The 22,517-nt window shown below is 56.4% G+C and overlaps 8 protein-coding genes across 8 annotated transcripts; 4 read left to right on the top strand and 4 right to left on the bottom strand.

Moving 5' to 3' along the window:
* Nucleotides 1-647: 647 nt before the first annotated feature.
* Nucleotides 648-1,679, top strand: PLICBS_003799 (uncharacterized protein; the record flags this gene model as incomplete). Its single annotated transcript, XM_065600296.1, has 4 exons — nt 648-758; nt 877-1,262; nt 1,327-1,602; nt 1,673-1,679. The coding sequence occupies 4 exons, from the start codon at nt 648-650 to the stop codon at nt 1,677-1,679; spliced, it is 780 nt and encodes a 259-aa protein (XP_065456368.1).
* Nucleotides 1,680-6,144: 4,465 nt separating this feature from the next.
* Nucleotides 6,145-6,453, bottom strand: PLICBS_003798 (uncharacterized protein; the record flags this gene model as incomplete). The annotated part of the gene is made up of 2 exons (XM_018323573.2): nt 6,145-6,237; nt 6,298-6,453. 2 exons carry the CDS (start codon nt 6,451-6,453, stop codon nt 6,145-6,147), a joined length of 249 nt encoding a protein of 82 aa, XP_018178804.2.
* Nucleotides 6,454-8,629: 2,176 nt separating this feature from the next.
* On the top strand, nt 8,630-9,586 carry PLICBS_003797 (uncharacterized protein; the record flags this gene model as incomplete). Its single annotated transcript, XM_018323572.2, has 3 exons — nt 8,630-8,718; nt 8,808-9,357; nt 9,413-9,586. 3 exons carry the CDS (start codon nt 8,630-8,632, stop codon nt 9,584-9,586), a joined length of 813 nt encoding a protein of 270 aa, XP_018178803.1.
* A 173-nt stretch (nt 9,587-9,759) lies between these two features.
* On the bottom strand, nt 9,760-11,393 carry PLICBS_003796 (uncharacterized protein; the record flags this gene model as incomplete). Its single annotated transcript, XM_065600295.1, has 2 exons — nt 9,760-11,306; nt 11,390-11,393. The coding sequence occupies 2 exons, from the start codon at nt 11,391-11,393 to the stop codon at nt 9,760-9,762; spliced, it is 1,551 nt and encodes a 516-aa protein (XP_065456367.1).
* Nucleotides 11,394-11,801: 408 nt separating this feature from the next.
* On the bottom strand, nt 11,802-16,693 carry PLICBS_003795 (uncharacterized protein; the record flags this gene model as incomplete). Its single annotated transcript, XM_065600294.1, has 2 exons — nt 11,802-16,616; nt 16,691-16,693. The coding sequence occupies 2 exons, from the start codon at nt 16,691-16,693 to the stop codon at nt 11,802-11,804; spliced, it is 4,818 nt and encodes a 1,605-aa protein (XP_065456366.1).
* A 639-nt stretch (nt 16,694-17,332) lies between these two features.
* PLICBS_003794 (uncharacterized protein) lies at nt 17,333-18,322 on the top strand (the record flags this gene model as incomplete). The annotated part of the gene is made up of 1 exon (XM_018323570.2): nt 17,333-18,322. One exon carries the CDS (start codon nt 17,333-17,335, stop codon nt 18,320-18,322), a length of 990 nt encoding a protein of 329 aa, XP_018178801.2.
* An 847-nt stretch (nt 18,323-19,169) lies between these two features.
* Nucleotides 19,170-21,061, top strand: PLICBS_003793 (uncharacterized protein; the record flags this gene model as incomplete). Its single annotated transcript, XM_065600293.1, has 3 exons — nt 19,170-20,090; nt 20,145-20,486; nt 20,543-21,061. 3 exons carry the CDS (start codon nt 19,170-19,172, stop codon nt 21,059-21,061), a joined length of 1,782 nt encoding a protein of 593 aa, XP_065456365.1.
* A 32-nt stretch (nt 21,062-21,093) lies between these two features.
* Nucleotides 21,094-22,047, bottom strand: PLICBS_003792 (uncharacterized protein; the record flags this gene model as incomplete). The annotated part of the gene is made up of 1 exon (XM_018323568.2): nt 21,094-22,047. The coding sequence occupies one exon, from the start codon at nt 22,045-22,047 to the stop codon at nt 21,094-21,096; it is 954 nt and encodes a 317-aa protein (XP_018178799.2).
* Nucleotides 22,048-22,517: the final 470 nt, after the last annotated feature.

Genomic DNA, 22,517 nt, shown 5'->3' with positions numbered 1-22,517 from the left:
ACTGTCTACTAACCCCGAGTGCAAGGAGAGAGCGTCCCACGCCAGTCAACATAGCAATGGTCATCCTAAAAGTTTAAAAGCAGCTGAAAGATGAAGAGTGTTTTGTCGCGATCGCTTTATACTAGCGCAACGATCATGATGAATGGCAAACCCTAATTAGTAGATTGACTTTGTTTTACAATGGAGCCGAATCGGGAAACACACAATCCGACATTACGCACTATGAGTGTGAGAGCTCCAGTTCATTTCGTGCAGTCACTAAGATCATGTGGCGTCTATCAACGTTGGCCTTGAAGCTAAGTTGTTGGTCAAGAGGCCGGGTATTAGAGTTTTTATGCAACCTCTTCAATTGATTCACCACGATCTTCAAATGTTTGATGGATCTGAGAACACGTGAACGGCGATCTTCAAGCTCCGTGCTGTTCAATGGACCTTCAGAGCTGCTGAACTGCCGGTATTTGCGTGCAGCAGTTCATTCTCTAGTAAATTCCTGTTATGCTTTTGTCTGAGGGATCTGGCTCTGTACATTTAAAACCTGCATGCAGTCGCCATGAGTCAAGCTCACCCTCACGACTTCATAGGGGAACGTTGTCTCATCAATTGCGCCTCAAACTTGTCGCACCTGGCATCAAAGCCACAGTGTCACGATGGTTATCACAAAGGAACAGCATCAATTTGACAGTCATGCATCCTCATACCAAAAGAGGAAGTTGGGCGTCGCACTCACGCAGGAAGGTCACTTTGGCCCCGCGCTGACGGTGAGTCTATTGTCCTTCGCCAGAAGAGTTCATCACAGGCCATGAAAGAATTGATGTTGGTGCTTGAGGAAGTAAGGCTACCCTCAGCCGGCTGACTCTGCTTCTTCGACACTTTCAGGCTCTTTACATTGGCATATCCGGCACCTTTGGCGATAACGATGAGGCTACCGTCGCCCTTGCGATACATGACTCTGTTTATCTCGTCGATTTCGCCGTCGAGCAAGTCATCCTCAATGACGCCATGCGGCCCGGTGATGACCTTGTCGCTGAGAAAATCCTTTCAGAAATTACAAAATATGAGCACGAGAATTTTGTCAAATTTGTCGGCGCAGGATTATCCACCATGATGAAGTACATGAGCCCGTCTCTCTGCTCCCGTCTGTGGCTCGAGCTCGACATCGTTCCGATCGTCATGCGTCCCGAAAGTGACAATACGACTAAGAACCTCTGGGATGTCAAACTTGTGGACGAGCAAGCAGACTCCATGGCTCGCAAATGCATCATGTATGAAATTCTTTGATCACGATTCACGGTTTCGACGAGACGACGCTGACCCGAGCTTTCGCAGGCGCTTTGGTCCTTCAATGGCTCCCCTTCTGCAAGTAGGCCATCGTGGCATTGTTCAAACCGACTCAGCGTTCAGGGCCCACCTGTTGACCATGGCCGACTACAAGACCACCTGTGGCACGGCGACATGGGAGGCTATTTTGACGTATGCGGGGACGCTGCGTGACAAAGGGACTAAAATTGCCTTCTTTAGCAGTACTCCTCAAGGCGGCGGTGTTGCACTCATGCGCCATGCTTTAGTTCGCTTCTCGCGGGTTCTAGGAGTCGACCTGACGTGGTATGGTAGGTAAATGCCACTCCGAAGGAACGTGCCATATTGTGTTGAGCTGACGGAGAGGGAAACGTAGTTCCTAAGCCCAGACCAGGAGTATTTCGAATCACCAAAAATATCCACAACATTCTTCAGGGGGTCAGTCCAGAAGATCAGCGAATTACGGACCAGGAAAAGGAGTCTGTAGTCGAATGGATATTCTATAACGCTCACCGATATTGGTTATCCGAGGGTGGTCCCTTGCGGCCACCGGAGGAGGGTGGCGCAGATGTCATTGTGGTATGTTTTCTACTTGCTTGACTCGAGTGGAAGCCGGAGTAGCCTGGCGTCATACCACTCGAGCAAACTCCTGTTTCTCATTAACGCTTGCTCAGGTTGACGATCCGCAAATGCCTGGACTTATTCCTCTCATCAAGAGGTTGACACCGAATCGGCCCGTCAGGCTTTCTATCCATACGCGGATGGAATAAGTGATGGAGTATGGAATATTCCATACTCCATACTCCATATTCCATACGGGCTGTTCGTATTCCATACGTATGGAATAAGACCGGAAAAATGTTAACCCTACCGAACCAGTTCAGGGGTATTGAAATTACCGGGAGCTTCCATCATGTTTCCAGTTCGAGAACAGCATGAACACGACACATCGTGATGCGGTCGGCGCGGCATGTCCCAGCAGTCCTCCCGCCTTTCGGGTGGCTTTACTAGCCATGTGGGGTCGCCATCGTCCACTATTGAGCCTCGCTCATCTCCAACTTCTGTTCCACTGAACCCCTCTGACGCCAGCGTCCGTAAGACTCGAAAACGGAAGGCAACAGCCAACACTTGGGCGCACGCCCGCGAGCCACAGGACGCAGAGCCAGCGCGCTGCCCCCGGAAGAACGAGAAGATCTATTACTGTATGCATTGCCGGGATCCCACCTATTCCACGACCGTCTCGACTACGTTTCGCCGCCACTTGCTCAAGGTCCACGGAATTGAGCTCCTTGCCCCCGATCATCCGATCAAGAAACAGCGCGACAACCTCATACAGGATGCTTTCGCCAAGGCAGGCGAAGTAAATGCTGCGAAGCAATCAGCGAGACAAGAGGAGACTCTTCGAGCTGCAGTCAATCGCAAGGCAGCGCTCGAAGCCCTGATGCAGCTCGTCACAGTCCGCAATCTCTCCTACAATTGTAGCTCTTGGCCAGAACTACACGCGCTTATTTGTGCGGTCAACTACACTGCGGAGGATCTTGTAAGCCTCTCACACGGCTCCATTCAAAAGCTGGTCTCCAATTCCTACTGTGTGCACAAGGATATCCTGCGGAGAAAGCTCCAATCCTCGCCCTCGAAGCTCCATCTCTCCGCCGATGTCTGGTCAGCTCCAAACCACAAAGCATTCCTTGGTATTTGCGTCAAATTTGTGGACACGGATGCCAGAGAGACACTGCAGGCGCTACTTGCCCTGTCAGAGCTACCGGGCATCGATGGGCCCGGCAGCCACGGCGCAGCTGAGCAGTGGAAGTTGATTCAGCATGTGCTCGATGACTACAACATCTGGAATAAGATCGGCTTCTACACCGGCGATAATCATGGTTCCAACGACAAGCTCTGTCGTCTGCTCAGCGAGCATCTGCGGAGGAAAGGTATCAATTGGGAGGCAAAGAAGCAGAGGATTCGATGCCATGGTCACGTCATCAATCTCGCTGTGCAAGCATTCCTGTTCATGGACTCCAAAGAGGCCGCACAGGCAGCTTTGGAACAGATCGAGAGCGACGACGAAGTTGCGTTTGGCAGTGACTTTGCGGAGAGGGTCAGGGCGCAAAAAGCGCTTGGCTGGCGTCGACTAGGGCCGCTTGGCAAAGTCCACAACATCGCCGTGCATATGCGCGAGAATGACTATCGATGGAACCTATTTAGGAAGCGCGCAGGAAGGTCCTTGGGGCTTGACAATGATACGCGCTGGAATTCATGGTTCATTCTTCTCGACGTTACTCTGGATCTCCAGGAGCACGTGGAGTGGTACCTGAGAAAATATTACGAGGACGTGCAGGACGACTATCTCACCCCGAATGAGTGGAGAGTCCTTCAGGAAACACGCGCCTTTCTTCAGCCCTTCTGGAAGATTACTCTGCTCACGGAGGGCCGCTATGCCACTCTAGACCGGACGCTCTTCACCATGGACGTTCTTCACAAGCATTACACACAAACGTTCCAAAGACTGTCCGACAATCACTGTCTCCGAAGTTGCATTGCAGCCTCGTGGGCTGTATTTGACAAGTATTACCAGCTTACAGACGAGAGCCCTGCTTACGGGGCAGCCATGATACTCCACCCGTCGAGGCGGATGGCCCACATCAGGAAGAACTGGCCGAAAGCGTGGCACAAACCAGTCCTTGACGGCGTGAAGAAGTACTGGGAGGATCATTATCAGGGACTGCCGATTACAACCACAACGCCCGAGTTACGAGATAGCCTACAGGCGCTCGACGAGTATGACCTGCTTGCTCGAGAGCTGGATGTCGTTAGCCCAGCCATGTGCAACCTCGACGAGTACAAAGCTTTCACTGCAGAAAGTCCGGTCGCCATCGATTGCTCCCCGCTCGCTTGGTGGCTGAGAGAGGAGCAGCAGCAACGATATCCCCGCCTATCTAGAATGGCCATCGACATCCTCTCAATACCCGCCATGTCAGCTGAGCCAGAGCGCGTCTTTTCCGGCGCACGGCGCACGATATCGTGGGACCGATGCCGGCTGGGAAGTCGTACAATCGAGAGGGGAGAGTGTATAAAGAGCTGGATCAAGAGCGGCATCACGCAGGGGATTCCGGTTGACTTGGCTGAGGAGGGGGACGACGAGGAAGCGGGTGGTATGGAACAGTGGCGACAGTCAACACCTTGCTCCTCCTAGGACTAAGGTCATTACATGTTAAGATTATTAATTAGATGACGTCACTTTGCGTATTCCATACGTATGGAATAAGCTTCCATACGAGGTCCATTCCATATTCCATATTCCATACAGGCCTGTATGGAGTATGGAGTATGGATAGAAAGCCTGCGGCCCGTCCTCTACCGGTCGCACATACAAATCCGCAGTGATTTGATAGAAGTACCCGGATCGCCACAGGCTGACATTTGGGACTACATTTGGAGCCGAGTGCAACTAGCGGACATGTTCATCAGTCATCCGATCCCAAAGTTCGTGCCCCTGAATGTTCCCCGAGCGAAGGTCGCATATATGCCAGCAGCCACGGATTGGCTTGACGGATTGAACAAACCGTTGAGTCGCTGGGACACTGCATACTACGGTCATATCTATAACATGCAGTGCCAGTCTCAAAGGGTGTAAGTGGTGCATTGTCTCGCGACTCTCATGCATGCAGTGGCTGCATCGCAACGTTTTTAGGTTCCAAACTGACGTGACTTCCTGCAGGCCGGAACTCGCATGGCCGAAGCGTACGTGATGACATGAAAGCCAGGACGTTCAATTGCTTACGGTCGCACAGGCCGATATATCGCTCAAGTTGCGCGGTTCGATCCCTCGAAGGGAATTCCGACCGTCATTGATGCTTACGCCGAGTTTCGGCGGTTGTGCAACGACGCTGGGATAACCGATCCTCCACAACTCTGCATGTAAGTTTTGCCACTCCCAAGCGACAGATCATTTTCTTCACTTGCTTTCAATGTCTCATCTAATCTAAACAAACCTCAGTTGTGGCAACGGATCGATTGACGACCCTGATGCGAGTGCCATTTTCGACCAAGCCATGGAAAAGTTGGAAGACGAATATCCTCATCTAATCGACGACTGCAGTGTCATTCGCCTTGAGCCCAATGATCAATTGCTCAATGCAATCATCGCCAATGCACACGTCGTCTTGCAGCTCTCGACGCGCGAGGGATTTGAAGTGAAGGTCTCTGAGGCGTTGCATGCAGGGCGTCCCGTCATTGCCACTCTTGCTGGTGGCATTCCGCTCCAAGTACAGGATGGAATCAATGGTTTCCTCGTCAAGCCATCCGATTGGCGTGGTGTGGCCAGACACTTGATTGAGTTATTTGGGGATGAAATACTTCACCGTCGTATGAGCGACGCGGCTCGAAAAGGCGTCAGCGACGAGGTTGGAACAGTTGGAAATGCTCTTTCATGGTATTATCTGGCAAATGAATGGGTTGAGCGGGGGCCTAAGATGGGTCTTTCTGGCGGTCAGCGATGGGTCAATGACATGGCTCGCGAGAAGGCGGAGAAGCCGTATGTCGAGGGAGAGAATCGGCTCCCGCGAGAGTTTACGAAAGAGCAGGTCACGGTCGGACGTGTGGATCATGTAGCCGAGTAAATCATTCCCAGTAGTTAACGGAAACATAACAGAATGTATCATCTATAGCCAGTAATGACAGAATAGGAAACACGAACGATAATACCCGCAATCTCGTGTAATAGCTTGACTCTTCGTGACCTGAGCAATTGGGCAAGCGTAGGATAGTGAGCTGGCGGCAGTCATGGCGGATGTAGCAGAGACCCTCGAGCCGTTACTCCTTGTTCATATGCAACCGCCGAAAACCCGTTCACGAGATGGTATAGCTGGGAGGGACGCAGTAGGGGCTGCCGTTCTGCGCATCAAACTTGCAGACCGTCTTCGGGGGGCATGTGCCCGCGAACTGTGATCACGTTAGCTCCTTTCATTCAAAGCTCAGAGGAAACGTCATGAGTGTACGTACCACCCACTGGCCGCTGGTGTTGCACACATCCCACGACGTGCTGGGGTTGCCCGGCTCGCACTGGTAGGTGGCGGGCTTGCACTGCTGCGTATTGTCGGCCGGGACGGCGACGGCGAGAGAAGCCAGAGAGACGATGGCAATGGCGACAGTCTTCATTTTGACGAGTGGTGTGCGGGGAAGTGTATGCTTTTTGGCTGAGTGCGGTGCGATGTGAAAGTCTGAAGGTATTGAATGCTTTGCTTGGATGCTTGCTGCTTGATGACGAGGACAGGATTCGGAAACATGGTAGCAACCCAGGACTTATATAACTTTTCGGACGAGAGAAAATTCGTCGTTATTACAGGTGGTATACGAGAGAATTTTCTATTTTTGGGCACCTGTCGGCGATATTACTTGTGTCGACGATCTTACATGTTGCCGGCATGGACGATACGAACGTTCAGCCTTCGCGACATCACCCTCCGAGCCAGCATACAGTAATTTCACACCCCCAACCAAAGTCAGCAAGTGCCGAAATTACGTTGCAATGTCCCAAGGCTGTCCCGCGTCGAGTGGCTACGACACTTGACAGCTCGGCAGAATCTCACACCTGCCTAGCGCCACAAGATTCCAGCGTCCGAGAGGTGAGCAGTGGTCGCGAGCCTGAGATGGAGTCCGAGTGCACGCATCGGCGCTGTTCCAGGAGCCTTCGTGTCCGGGCGGCGCGATCGCCAGCGACGCCAACCTGTACGCCTCCGATGAGTGGCGGCGCATGGGGATTTGATGCTATTCCTAGCATGGCGCCACCGAAACGGCCTCGGGGAACGGCAGACGCACAACGGCGCGTCTTTGACGAAACTCTGTTTCAGGGCCAGTACTACTAAGCCAACGCCACGGCAGGCTAACAAGCTGTCTTGGGGCTGCGAGGCTGCGGACTCGCCGCTGCTTGGGGCCCCTGCCGTTGTTCCCCAGAGGACCCCGACATCCACGAAGCTCGGCAGAGCGGCGCTACGGTGGGGCCGAAGAGGCCTTTGGGGGCAGCGCCGTGGACGCGCAACCCTCGGTGCATCCCGGCGCCGACGATGGTGGCGTTGCGAGATCCGAACCAGCACGCACATACAAAGTAAGACTGGGCAGCAAAACGCCGGTCGGTCTATGACCCGAGCCGATACGCAAACGACACGCAAGGATCCCAGGTATCCAAGCGCGAAGTAGAAGAGCATGTGGCCGGGAGACATACGCCTAGCCGGTCGCCGTCTGGTCCGAGGCCGAGGCGGCACAAGACTCGGCCTCTTGACTTGAGGCGGGGCCGTGACTCTGTGAGAGGCCAAGTGCTGTTGAGCCCCGGTTACGCCGCCATTCATCAAGGCCCCAGAAGTAAGTTGGCTCACAGATCGTGCATATCACCGTCGCGAGGCAAACGCGTCACAACAGCAAGCACTATCACCACCAGCGCCACCAGCACACATCCATGGATGCCTGCACTACTTCGTCGAGTCGTTCGGTCAGATGCGCAGCTTAAAGTCGTGCCGATGTATCTGGTTACAGCGGGACGTGCCACGCATCAGACACATCGCCCGGATTGCCAAAGAAATCGTGACATGGCTCGTTGTGTTGTGCCACGGTCCAGGTTGACGATGTGATTCAACGCGCAACATCCTCCCCTTGTTGGCTTGCCTCGCTGTGCGTCTTCTTCAGCCTGTGAGAGGTCACCCAGCTAATAAATGTCGCAGCTGGGGCGGTAGGCATCCTCCACAGCCCGCCTTCTTTCCCTTCTGGAATCTTCCGAGTTGCCTTACAAATTACTGGACAGACACATGTCGCACCAGTGGAGAGCCATAAACCCGCGCTGGAGCTATAGCTAGTAGACGGGACGACCGACGCAGTGCCAAACCCGCCCAAAAAGCGCCTGAAGATCCCCGCCAACCCCCGCTGGCTAATTACCGCTGCACCGGCTGCTCGCGCTCCCACCCGTGGACATCACTACGGCAGGTACCTGCCAACTGCAAGTCCGACCGGACCCCGCCAGAAGCTCCGCGGGGCGGCGCTGCGAGCCTCAACTCCGCCACTCCTCAACCTCCATCCGTTGGTCCCCTTCCAGGTTCCATCCTCCCCCGCGACCTTCACCCTGCAACACCGTGTGGTGCCGTTACGGTGAAGCAACCGCCATGCGGCGACCGGTTGACTGATACTAGCGCTACCTGGCAACAGCAGGCCTCAAGCTTTTTCCGTTTGCCGCCAGCGACGGGCATAGGCAGCAGCCGCGAGACAACGCTTTGCCGCTCGCATCACCAGTTCCCGCTTCCGCGTCTCTTCCAGCGCCCGCCGCCCGCGAGTCGGCAAGTCGTTCGCCATGTCTCGGTCACTCCAGCTCAAGGAGGAGGGCAATCGCCACTTTCAGACTGGCGACTATGTCGGCGCTGAAAGCCTCTACTCTCAAGCGTGAGTTGCCTTTCGTCCCGACGCGTCCAGCGCAACACCACAAGGCGGGATACACGAATCGGAGCCGATAACTGACTGCTTCTACCCAGAATTCTCGTCGATCCCAAGAATCCCGCCCTCTTCACCAACCGTGCCATGGCCCGCCTCAAGCTCCAGCACTGGGACTCGGTCATCTCCGATTGCAACACCTGCCTGGCGCTCGCGCCCTCCAACATGAAGGCCAACTACTACCTCGCCCAAGCGCAGCTCGCCATCCGCGACTACGATGCCGCTCTCGAGAGCGCCAACAAGGCCCACGAGCTCTGCGCCGCCACAAACGACCGTTCTCTCGCCGCCGTCACCGGCCTCGTTCTGCGCGCCAAGAAGGAGCGCTGGGAGAGCCGCGAGAAGCGGCGCGCCAGAGAGGCTGTCGACCTTGAGCGTGAGCTGCGCGAGCTGCTTCAGTCGAGGCGCGACCAGCTCCTCGCCTCCGAGCCCGACGAGGCTGAGAAAGATACCATCCGCGAGGAGACAGACGCCAAGGCCGAGCTGCTCAAGGACATGTTCGAACGCGCCCGCGCACAGGCCGGCGTTCGTCGCGAAGTGCCCGAGTGGGCCATCGACGACATTTCCTTTGGCATCATGGTCGATCCAGTCATCGTAAGCATTCTATGTTGCGCTCTCCTGCCACGGATCGACGACTAACTCATTGCAGACCAAGACGGGCAAGTCATACGAGCGTGCCTCCATCATGGAGCACCTACGCCGGCACCCCAGCGACCCGTTGACCCGAGAGCCGCTACAGCCTTCCGAGCTGCGACCCAACCTCGGACTACGGCAGGCCTGCGATGAGTTTCTGGAGCACAATGGCTGGGCCGTTGATTATTAGTTAGCGGCTGGCCGCCGAGCCTCCGCACTCCACTCCTGTGGCAAGATGCATCAACTCACCAACATGAAGCATGGCATGGCGTTTTGGGTCGGCAAATGCAGCGTAGCGTCGGGACAATATTGGCCATGATGGCTTTGATAGCGTTTCTGTTCATTCTTGAACTAGCGAAGACATTATTCCGTGTACGCGTTGTCCTTTCGGATCAGCCTCCACTGCATGCCTTTCCTCCGGAGCAACATCACTGCCACCACTCCAAGGCCCCCGCTCCAGACCCCGAGCACGGTAAAGTACCAGCCTCGACCAGCTGCGTCCAGCAGAGGCTGGAGAACCGCCACGCCGGTTGCCGCCATGGCGCACCGTGTGACACTCGTCGCCGCCGCCGCCGTGCTCGACTTGTCTGGATACACGTCTACGAGCAGCGTGCTGTACGTTGTGTAGAAGAAGGTGCCCCAGAAGCCCTGCATGAACTGCAGCACCAGGGGTACCGCCGGATGGACTGCTCGCTCAGTGACCCAACCGTACGCGACCATGGTGCCCGTTGCCACGGCCAGCATCCAGTAGCTGCTCCGCGAGCGAGCCCGCTCGATGGGAAAGCCCTCACGCGCTCCTGTGGCCACCGCGTCAGCCTGTTGTCCAGTCTGTGTGTCGACGCGGCCTTGTTCCCGGACGGTAGCGCGGTAGTTGCGATCCATGAGGCGTCCAGTGAAGAAGCTGCCAGAGATGATGCCTACGCCGCGCGGGAGGTAAGCGAGACCGATTTGCAGCTCGTTGAATTCGTACGCGTCTTTGAAGATGTCAGGCACCGCGGCAACAAAGGAATAGTCGACGGTATAGAATGATCCGTGGAGCCAGAGCGTAAGGATAGTATCGCGGTGGAGAATGATGCGGAAGCATGCGAGAAGGTTCTCAAGAGTCTTACGGAACGGGCCGGTGCGTTTTACCTCGGGTCCTGCTTTGTTCACTGAGGGTTGCTGCGGGCAGGCTCTCTTCTCTGGGAATTTGAGCGCCTTACTCTTTCGCACATGATGTCGCAGAAGCTGCAACCAGCTCAATTGCCAGCGAGAAAATCGTGCCGGGTCGCCACCGTTGCCGACCAGTCCCCTCGCTGTTTCGGGGAGCAACATGCCGACACCGAGGAGCAGCACCACGCCAACAATTAGGAGTGCCCAAAAGACCCAGACGTGGTCGCCTCGCGTGTACGCGACGGCGCCGCCGACGACCGGTCCTACGCACGCACCGAGATTCAATGCCATACCTACTGGGCCAAGCATCGCGCCGCGCTTGGCTGGGGGGCAGACGTCTGCGACAACGCCAAAAGCGAGGGCGTAGGCGGCACTGGCACCGAGGCTCTGGACGGCGCGGAGGGTGAGCAAGGCGGCATATCCATCCTGATTGAGCGCGAGGCCCAGGTTGGCGAAGACGTAGAGCGCGAGAGTAAAGAGGAAGACGGGACGGCGACCATGCGCGTCTGAAGCCGGGCCGAAGAGCGCAGGAGAGAGCGCTTGAAAGACGATGTACAGGGTCAGGGTGAGATTGATGGCTTGCGCCGAGGCGTGGAACTGGCGTCGCAGCAGCGGCAGCAGTGGCAGGTAGATGGTGGCCGTGAGCGGCGAGGTAATGGTCGCAAGCCCAAGCAGGAGGCGAAGGCGTCTGATTTGCGAGCTCGTATAGGTGGTATATTCCGCGGATGTGTCAATACTGATGTCGGAGTCATCTCGCTCTGGTGCGGAGGTTGTCTGTTGTCCAGGGTTTGCGGCGGGCTCCCCGTCACCTCGTGCCGGGCGTAGTACACCTTTCGGCGACTCATGGCGTGGTTCCCTCTCCTCCATGGCGGGCTTCAGACATTTCTTCTCGCTGTTGAAGTAGAGAAAGAACACTGGTGAAGCGACACTGGCGGCGTGTAACATGTACGCGGGGTCGTAATGCAGCCTGCAGGTAAGCGCCGGCCCTCCAGCAAGCATGACCGGTGACTTTATCACTAGCCACCTTGCCGTCCCGTGTCTTTTCGCACGGCCGTTGAAAGCTCCAACAAGTCGTGATTGAGGCTCAATTCGTACACCAATCACAGTGCGGCTCGTGCTGTCCAGAGCTGGTGATTCATCCCAATGCACTCTCAGTTCCCCAATTCACTGTCGCGGGTTGAGGATCTCGCTCGATTCAACACTTGCGGGTCCGTTACTAGCTCTATTTACGATGCTATGAAGCCAACTCTACATCAATTGAAAGTTCTTGAAGTGTCAAAACTACAGTCCACCACTACGACATGCTCCTCCTTGGGCCAGAACAAGGTACCCTCTTCGGACAGACGACAGCGATGTAAACTTGAGCCGCCCACCCAATCCCGCGGCAGGAAATAATGACGTTTTGTCGATTGGTCCAAGCTTGCCAGAGGGCAGGTGTGAAGCCATAAATTTTCGTCGAGAAAGGCGAGGTCTGAGTCAAAGACTATTCCCAGGGGCATGTGCATGTCATTCATCAAACGCCGGGGCAGACTCTTGAATGTTAAGCCGTTTGAGGCCGTCGCTTGGGAGCCTGCCAGGCTCGCAATGTCGTCGATGACAAGGATCCTCGTCACCATGCCATTGTTGCCATCTGATACCTTCGACAAGAGAAGCAAGTGGGATGCACTTTGAATGGCGTGCAGCACGCTTTCGGGCGAGGAGCTCATGCTAGTTGCACCATCCCCAACGGTGTTGCTCTGGTCCCCTCCACGTCCACAACGGACCTCCTCAGATGCAAATGTGACCGATTTCTCCAAGCTCATAGTATTCCAGCTATAGTGCAGCAGGTCTGTGTGTCCAAAGCCTAGCAAGTATTGCGGGCACTTGGGGTGGCAAACCCAGTATCGTCGTTCTGCACTCAACTCGATGCTGCCCAGCGACTCGCCCGTATTGACGGCGCAAAACAGACCTTGCCTCTCTGTCCACAGGAAAAGAACACTTGAATCAGGGCTGAATAGAAGCCCCTGGATATTGCTGTCCTCGAGGTTGACTTGTGGACTTGTGAGGGCCTGAGGCTTGACGCTGCCGCTGTGCAAATCAAGCGGCACCACCTGAACTTCTCCCGCGAGGTCCGCGCAAGCAACGCAACTACCGTCTAGGCTCCAGGCAATGTGACTGACATCGAGAAAGTTGTAGAATCGCGCAATCTCGGTCCCCCCGGCGTCTCGATTTCGGAAGAGTAAGACCCCTCCGTCTTCGTAGCCAGCGCAGTACGATAGCGGACCATACCGATCGTCGGGTGGCAAGCACACTGTCGTGACCATCTCGGCATGGCTCACACGCGCTTCGGAGAACTTCGAAGTGGCCGTCACGGACTGATCCTCACTGTTGGTGTCGCTCAGGTGCTCGTCTCCTTCCTGCAACGCACGCGCCAGGCAGTTTGGCTCCCACGCATTGACGCTTTTGCCACGCAGATCGTAAAATCGCCTGCTGTCCGGGCTGAAGACGAGGCCAGTAACAAGATCTTCGGATGATAACTGGTACACGACGGTAAAGTACGCCAAGTTCCAGAGACGGATGGCGCCGTCGCTGCTAGATGTGGCGAACATTTTGCCCGTCGGCGCTGCCGCTACCTCGTCGGCCGTGCGGTGCGACTCAACCGTCTCGTTAGAGAGCGGATGCCACTTGAAGACAACGCCATCGCGATAGATGCCAATGATGTGCCCGGTGATTGGGTTCCAGGTGAAACGATCAACGGCGAACCAGTTCGTCGACGGCCGCCGCTGGGGTCTCCCGTCTGCAGATGCTCTGTGGCACTTATTCAGACAACGCCCATCCGAAAGTCTCCAAACCGAGAGCGGAGCTCCACGATATGATGCACCAACATGCTCGCCATCAGGGCTAAACGCTAGGCACATTGGCGAGTTCAACGGGCCATCGGCCTGAGATGTTTCCTTCAGCAAGTCCGGGTTGAGGAAATCCCAACCTTTTCCGAAGTTGTTGCAATCAATCATCCGAATAGCATTGTCGTCGCTCCCACATAAGAGGCGTGAGTTATCCACAGAGAATGCCATGGCAGTGGCTTTGCTGTACGCCGGGCTCGCAGCTGACGCGAGGAGCGTGCCAGCTGGAAGTGTCCAAAGCTTGGTGGTCTTGAGTCCATACGTTGCCAGCTTCGAGCCATTGTCAGTCAGTGTCATGGCGGTTATAGCTTCTCCATGCATTACCCTTCCCACCTCTGCGAAGTTTGTTGAGTCCCAGATGTGGACGACATTTGTGGAAGCCAGGACGGCGACGGTCCTGGCTGCACAGCAGAGGTCCCAAGCTTGGGCGCCGCCGGCCATGGACAGTCTTCCAAGGTTGTCATTCCAGCCTGCTTGTGCTCCTTGATAGAGCCTAACGATTGAGTTTCTCACATCGTAGCAATACTGGTGTATGGCTGTTGCTGGTGGGCACATGGCCGGCACCACGTCGTAGACGACGGTGGGATCTGTGGTGAGCTGCCGGCCAAACTTGCCCACCAATTTCAGCAGGTCAACTGCCCAGTTATCGACGCACTCAAGGTCAGTGATCCGGTGTAGCATAGGGTTTCGAGATGCATCTCGCTTGCGAATGCTCTTAGCGACGAGGCCCAAAACTTTGGAAGCTTTGGCCAGAACATCGAGGCGCTTCAACAGGGCCAAGGTTTGTATCCAGGATAACACGGAGGTGCTGCGCAAGAAGCGCACGATAGTATCCAGGAGCTCAGAAGAATTTGAGGTGCAATGACCGAGGTGATATGGCCAGCCCACTGCGGCATAGAAGATAAAGGGATCGCCTGCCTGCAGAGCATGCTGGTGCTGGACGAGCTGGACCCTCAAGGTGGGATCGTCGAAGACCAGAATCGCCTTTCTGAAGAGCTTCACATGGGTGTCCCGGCTGCTTATGTGGAACTCGCTGGTCTGGCTGCCTTTGAAGTATTCTCGGGTTGTGTGATGCAGCAGTGAGACTCTACCGCCGCTGTCGACTTGAATAAACTGCCCGCAAGCCGTTGCGATGGTCCGTCGCAGATCGAGAAAGCCGGAAAAGTCTGGTCGAAGCGAACGAGACAGCTCTGTCACGGTAAGTGCCCTCTGTGCACACACAGTCCACTCGAGCAAGGCTCGGATGAGGGGCTTGTTCGCCTTTTTAGTCGAGCTCAAAAGATTTCGCTCCATTCTCTGGTACAGCTCAGTCATATCGTCTGGTGTTTCATCGAGAACCTCATCGATGCTCTCTTCTGTGTGGCATTCCATGATCTCATTCATGACGAGCTTGGCCCATAGGAAGTTGCCTTCTGTACGACTCAGGATTTTCTTCTGAAGCTTCTGACGAAAAGCAGGGTTTCCCGGAAGATGTTCAATCTCTCGTGAAACAAATACTGCAATGTCTCGCTGGCTATGCGCCTGTCCTGCAGTCCCGACGCGCAGTACCGGCAAAATTTTTGATGCTCGGTCGAAGGCTATCGCGAGCGAGTCCGTACTGCGACTGACAACAACAACGGTGATGGGAGGTCTGGACGCCGTCAAACTTGCCAGACAATCGAGGAAAGGTTTCGGTGCATCGCATTCATCTAGAGCGTCAATTATCCAGTATATTGGGCCGAAGGCTTCCATGTTGAACAAGATGCGCTCAAATGTATTCCGCCAAATGACCATAGGATCATTGGACTCCAAGCCGAGGCTCTCGAGGGATGACGCGAGCAGGCGCCTTTTGAAGTCAGGCATATCTGCAGTGAGCTGGAGAACGAGAGCTCGCAGTGCGTTTGCAACCGACTTTCTCGAGTTTTCAGAATGTTTGAAGAAGAAGTACTGGCACTTGCGCCTCGACGCACGCAGGTGGTCCACCAGAAATGCGGCCAGGACCGACTTACCGCTGGCTGGCGGTGCGCTGTACCACAGAATTTGAGAGGTGGGAGGATCTTCGAGGCAATAAGCGACTTGCGAGTCGTCAAGAAACCATCCGCACGTCTCGGGGATCCACTGCCTCCGCAGAGAGCTATAATCGTCCTCTGATGTAACGCATCGGCGAAGGAAGGCTTCGATGGCTGACCGATTCGATGGCTCAGCGGATGCGACAGTGTCGTCGCCCAGCACAGACACCACCAGCGACTTGATAGCATTCCGGACTATGACGTAGTTCGAGTCACTGGGGCTGTCAAATTTGCATATACTGTTGTGGTCGGCCTGCAGCGGACACGAAATTTCCGTCGGGTATCCCAAGATGGACGAATCCTTTTCCAGGATCATCAACTTGCGCGGTCCAATGGTCGTCGCCAGAGTTTCGTAAAAGGACCATATGGAGAGACTGGGAGCGATATGTCGAAACTGCTCGTTAAGCTCCTCGAGCGCCATGGAGCTCTTATTGAGATCGGAAATGAAACTCTTGGACGCCTGCATCGTCGCTGACACGATGCGGTTGAGCGTGTCTGCCAAGTTGGTGCCCCGGTGAGGCGTCGACAGGAATATCACCGCGGAAACGGACCGGACGACATCCCTATAAGTCTCGTCGTGGAGGCCGAGGAGATATGCTTTCTTGACGACAAGGCCACCCATGCTATGCACAATGAAGATAATGGGTCGCGCGCCGACATTTAGACACGCACCTTCCGTGTCCCGCGCAAAGCGCATTTCATAGAGCAGCTCCTTTGCAAAATCTGTGACGGTGGAGATGCTCTTCGTCGACCCTTTCCAGTTGGCATTGTAGCCGAATGTTAAGATTCGCGTCGCAGACACATCGGGCTCGAAAGGCAGCCAAGCACCGGGCCAGAATCGCGCGGCGTCATGGTTCTTGGTCCACGTTCGATGGCTGTGTCCCCCAAGGCCGTGGACGAAGATGATGTCGGACGAAGCGTATCCTGGGTCGTGCACGACGTGGAGACCAAGCACGGGTGGCGTGGGAGAGGGACTGCGACCGCGAGCGCTACCAACGCTGGACGGGGCGAGGAGCTCCCCTCGTCCGCGAGACGAGTACAGAGGGACATCGGAACTCGAGCCTAAGCTCGAGGCATCCGACGTCTTTCGCTCCGGCTCGCTCTTGCTGTTTGACTTCGACAGTCGGAAGCGCTTGAGCTGGCACGATAGTCAGAACCGGACGCCCGCGACGTCTCAGTTGCTCACCGACACCCGGGAGGGGTCAATCTCACCATGATTGTGACAACATCGGCATCGGGCTCAGCTCATGCTCGGCGACACTTCAGCTAGGCAAGAGACCGGCCTACAATGGGAGTATTGCCAGCGAGGATAGTCCAAAAGAGAGAGAGCGTGTCGCAATCGTAGGACTCTTGTCCCTCAGATCCTGGAACAAGCGACACAGACAAAGTCCAGAAGTGGGAGCGTGAGTCTCCCCGAGACGGCCGTGAGGCGGGCAGCGGAAGGCTGGTAACACCCATGCGATGGCCTGCATGATGGCGTGGACAGCGGAAATATCAGCCTCACCATCGACACTGCATGAGGACGCCCTGGCGATGCATACAACCGGTGTGAACGCGCCATTTTGATAGGGCGAAGAGGGCGCTTACTGTGTCGCGAGCCTCAAGATGCGGGTTTGGCGCGGGCGCTTGCGAGGTGGGAGCCCGCACGAACTACTTCTTTGGGCGAGTGACAGCAGGGGGCTGCGGGAGCCCAATCCTTTGCACGACGCGCCGGGCGGCTTCCTAAAGTCTGCACTGGTAGCCCCCCGCAAGACACTCGTCCCCGGAGGAAAGCAAGATAGACCATTCAGCTGACTTGCTCTAATAAACCGCCTCGCTTCCCTGTTGTAGAAGTCGCCATTTCTCACAAGCACCATGTCGCTGACGGCCACAGTCAATCCGCTGGAGCTGAGCTCTGAGGCAAATCCTCCCCAGGATCTAGCGACGGAGTTTGAGGTTGATAAAAACGTCCTTGCGAATTTCCCCGACGGAACAAAAGTCTTGTCTGCTTCTCCGTTCGGCACTTCAGCATGGACAGTCACTGCCAAACTGCATCTGCAACTGCCAGATGGGGTCGAGGAACGATACTTTTTAAAGACCGCACCGAACGAGCACGGGCGAGTCCTCCTCGAAGGCGAGTTCCACTCCATGTCGGAGCTCTACAAGTGGGCGCCGGAACTCGTCCCTAAGCCTCATTCATTTGGCAAGTGTGCCAGCGAGAAGTCCGAAGCCTACTTCTTCTTGTCGGAATATGTCGAGATGACGAGTCGCATGCCGGATCCCAATCAGCTCTGCCAGAAACTGGCCCGACTTCACAAGGAGAGCGAGTCCCCGACGGGGAAATTTGGGTTCCATACGACGACCTGCCAAGGCCGGTCCGCGCAGCGTGTCGACTGGGAAGGCAGCTGGCGTGTCTTCTTCACCAATCTCCTCCAGCACGTCATTGACAGAGACTTCGAGCTCAATGGCCATTGGGATGCGCTTGATCAGCTGGAGAAGCGGCTGATTACAGAGGTGGTACCGCGTCTGCTCGACGCTCTGGAGCAAGACGGGAGGACTGTCAAGCCAAGCCTCATCCACGGAGACCTTTGGGAAGGCAATACGGGCACGTCGCGCGAGAACGGAAACATCTACATTTTTGACGCGGCGGCATTCTACGCGCACCACGAGATGGAAGTTGCAGACTGGCGGTGCTACTACAACAAGATCAGCAACAAAGCTTACACGAGGACGTACCAACGGTACAACATCCCGAGCGAGCCCAAAGCCGAGTGGGAGGACCGCAATCGGCTGTACAGTACTTACTACAACGTTATCTACTCTGTGAACCATGAGTCCCAGGGCAAAGCAGTGCGTCAGCTGTAGGTGTTTCTGTGTCTGTGGATTGGTTTCATCGAATGTAACGAGATGCACCGGGCTAACATGAGCGTCTAATTCACCAGCGCTTATAATGACATGTACTTTCTCATCGACAAATACGCACCGTTTCCAGATGGCGGCGGACCGAAACGCCTTGTTGACACGGAAATGGCGACGCTCTCTGCCGAACGCGATCATACAGTCTGAGTTGAGGCGGACGTGGCCTCGCGCAGTCGCGCCCGATGGAGCAGGCTTACAATGGCTGTGTATCAATAGCGGCAAATCCACGACATAGTTGCCTCTGCTTGAAGCTACAAGATACATGTCAATGCTATCCCATCAATTGCGTCGGACGGTAATGTTTGCACTCGAAGCTGGGTGCCATGGTGCCTACATGCGCTGGGCAATTATAGTAGGACACCTCTAGCCGGGCGGCTGGAGGCGTCTGTATTCAGTATGGAGTTGGGTGCTGACGGGAATGTTGAGCTCGCTGGGTGATGAGGCTGTAGCTGTAATAACAAACGGGCACCCAGCCGCCCGATCAGGCCTGGGAGGGTGCCCGCCCGAGCCCCTCAGCGCGTGCCTGGGTAGTGGGAGCCACCCGACCTCACTGTCCAGGCAGGGTGCCACCCGTCTGAAGCTCGAATTGCCCTCCACTGGCTTTGCACAGCTCAGATCCGTGGCGCGCTCTTCGAGGTTCGGCGAACCCTTAACCCAGGCTTGAACCCTTCATCAGCATCGCAACTGACAACCCGCGGCGGATGCGAGCTCGGAAGGCGAACAACATCAACCGACGGCACTGCTGAACACGCTCTGGACTTGAACGGCCAGGGCACCTGAGTGAGGCGGCGGCATGGACGACAATGACGACACTCGGGACACAATCGAGCGCCCAGGAGTGCTCCGTCAGGGATGGAAGCAGAACGGCCGCGTGACAATTGCCTGCACCGCATGCCGCACCCAGCATCTCCGCTGCGACGCCGCCCAGCCAGTCTGCTCGCGATGCCGCGCCCTCAACAAGCCGTGCGTGTACACCAACGTGCGGCGGAGTCGTCGGAAGGTGGCAAAGGTCTGGGACAGTTCGCCATCGGAGCCCAGAGCCCGGCATGAAGATGTTCACGATGGCATACAAACAACCGACATACGTGATGTCGCCATCCCGACACAACAAGGACCATCGAACCCGCCTCACCGGCGGACAGGTGCATCCTCGGCGCCATTCGTCCCCAACTGCTCCGTCGAGGCCAGCTCCGCCATTGATGGATTCTACTCGTACTTCTTCCCTGGCCATCCGTTCGTGCTCCCGAGGACTTCCTTCATCTCTCAGGTCGACCGCGACCCTGCTTCGGTGGCCGACTTGCTCCCAGCCATGGCACTGGTCGGCTCTCTGTATCTCCGCGATGGGCGATCGTCGTCGTACAGACAGGGCGTTGAGCAGGCACTGTGTCAGCAACTACCGCCGACAGGATTCTCCGTTCAGGCCCTCATGCTCTTTGCCCTCGTCCTGGAATGGAGCGGTGAGAATGAGCGCGCGGAATCGACATTGGGGCAGGCCAAATCGTTGGCGTTGTCGATTCAGATGAACCAGAAGCCCTTTGCAACAAGACACGGTCAGGGCATCCCAGTGATGGAGGAGTGTTGGCGGCGGACATGGTGGGAGCTCTATGTAATTGACGCTCTCTTTGCTGGCATCCGCCACCAGCCCACCTTTGATCTCTGGAACGTCGACACGGATGTTGATCTGCCCGGAGAAGAGGCAGATTACATTGAGGCCGTAAGTATCAGTAGCCCATTCCTGGTTACATACATAGAGTCTGATTCCAAGCAGAATATCGCGTCGCCTCGCACGCTTACGGAGTACGAGGACCGCGGCTTCGACCAAGTAGACGTCCCGTTTTCTTCCTTCGCGTACCTGGTTGATGCGGCCCGCATCCTGGGAACCACGCTGGCAGCCGGGGACGTCGCTGGCGGGTCGCCCGTCGCCCTGGTCAAGAATGCCGAGGCCAACATTATGAGCTGGGACCTGCACCTACCGCAGAGCAAGCGAGACCCCGTCCGTCCCAACGGATCCGTCGACGAGGTGCTCTTCCGGGCGCACATGGTCATCAACACGCAAGTCAACACTCTCTGCTTGATTTCCTCTGGCTACCTTCAGCTAATAACTGATGCAGTGTTGCGGCACACCTACACAGGCCGAGGTCACTCCTCCACTACAGCACAATGGAGCTCCTGTGCTCCAAGTACGCGCCTCCTCTACCGGCAGAAGTCCTGGCGCCAGAAGAGAAACACCATGACAGGCACACACACAAGGCCATTCGTGCAGCCATTGCTTTCATTGACCTACTCACGGTACCCGCGTCGGCGACTTCGCACAGCCCCTTCGTCATGTGCATGGGCTCCATGGCGATGGCGACGCACATGTCGGCGTGCGAGCTCCTGCTTCGCGGTGACGACTACGCGCATGCGCGGGACCGCGTGCGTGTCTTTCTCGGAATCCTGCGCGCGTTTGAAGGAGTGTGGCCACAAGCATGCAAATGGTCCGGCGAGATGAGGCTCATGGCCAAGGCGGTGTTCGCAAACCGTGACCGGGACGGAAACCTCATTTCAGATCCACTGGGGGCGTTGACCCAAAGCTTGGGCGATGGGTTCCAGGGGGTCCGGGTTGAGGATTTGGGCACCGGAAGTTCAGGAGATGACTTGGACATGCTGCTCACTGATGCAAGCTTCGGCGAGATTATTATCTAGACTATGGTCTTCGCCTCACTACCCGTCCACGATTATGATGCAAATTGTATCACGACTTTGCCGGTTCTCCCCCTCTGCCGTCCAAACTCCCACGCGTCGACAGCCTTGTCACTGGGAAACTCTGTCACCTTGAGCGGCTTCACAGTGCCAGCCTGCAACAATTCCGCGACTTTTCCGAGAGTCTCTCCAGAAGCTGTGACAACAAAGTACACCCACTTCACCTGCGGCTTTGCCTTACTTGGTTCTGGTTCCTCCTTGCCAAAGGCCCAGGGTGGAGGCGGATCCGCTACCGTCACCACAGCGCCGCCATCCCTGACCGTCTTCGACGCCTTCCGAAGCGTTTCACCGCCCGCAGTGTCGAAGACAGCATCGACGCTGCCAACCGATTCCTCCCACCCGGCAGTGTTGTAGTCAATGGCTGTGCTCGCGCCGAGCTCCTTGATGTATGAGTGGTTCCGCGAAGAGGCCAAGCCAATCACCTCTGCGCCCAGGACCTGCTTCGCGAGCTGTACCAGCTGGACACCCACTGCGCCCGATGCCCCCGTGACGAGCACCCTGGCACCCTTTTCAAGCTTGGCATGCTGGACGATGGCCTCCCACGCCGTCAATACCGGGATCGGCAATGCTGCCGCCTCCGCATGCGAAATGGCTGTGGGTTTCCTCGCGACCTCGGCCTGCGAGGCGACCGCATACTCGGCTTGCCCTCCCTGGCTCGCGTCCGCGGCGAGCATGGCAAAGACCTCGTCGCCGACGGCCAACGGGCCGGCGTAGGATGGGCCCAGCGCGCTGACGACGCCCGAGACGTCATGGCCGGGGATCCGATTGCGCGTGTTGTAGACTTCGGGCCAAGAGACCTCGTCGGCCGTGACGCCAGCAGCGTGCACGCGGATGAGGAGGTCAGAGCCGCTGGCAGTTGGCTGGGGCAGGTTGTCGGTGAGGACGACGGATGGGGCGGACTTGTCGCCCAGGATCTGAACGGCCTTCATGTTGGGTTGGGGCAATGTCTTTGTCTTGTTGAGGGTGAAATCCCGTCGGTATGCCAATGGAAATGTTCTGGCGCCCTCCGAGGCAGCGTGCGATGAGCGCGTTAAGTACCCCGTCAGTCGTCTCACGCCGCCGCTGCCGCCGCGGCTCATCGGCGCAGCCATTGCAGCTGACGTTCGGGTCAAAGTCAAACTCGCTCGGGCCGTAGTCACAGCACGGTGGGATTTTCAATACGTGAACTATTGCTCAACGCATCGTGAAATCGCCCAGCACGCCCGCTCCGGATTGTAATCGACTGCTCCCTCCCGCTTCTCTCACTGCGTAGCGGCCATGAATCGGGCATGACGCGCAGTCGGGTCTAGGTCAGCCTGTAGAACGACACACCGCGCTGCACCGCTGGCTCTCCACCAAGTTGTCCGACCCGAGTACAGGCAGATACATGAGACCAGCCGGAGTCATGACCCAGAAACAG

Source organism: Purpureocillium lilacinum (assembly GCF_023168085.1).
Source record: "Purpureocillium lilacinum CBS 284.36 DNA, scaffold_2, whole genome shotgun sequence".
Lineage (NCBI taxonomy): Eukaryota > Fungi > Ascomycota > Sordariomycetes > Hypocreales > Ophiocordycipitaceae > Purpureocillium > Purpureocillium lilacinum.
This window is presented reverse-complemented; position numbering and strand designations above follow the sequence as displayed.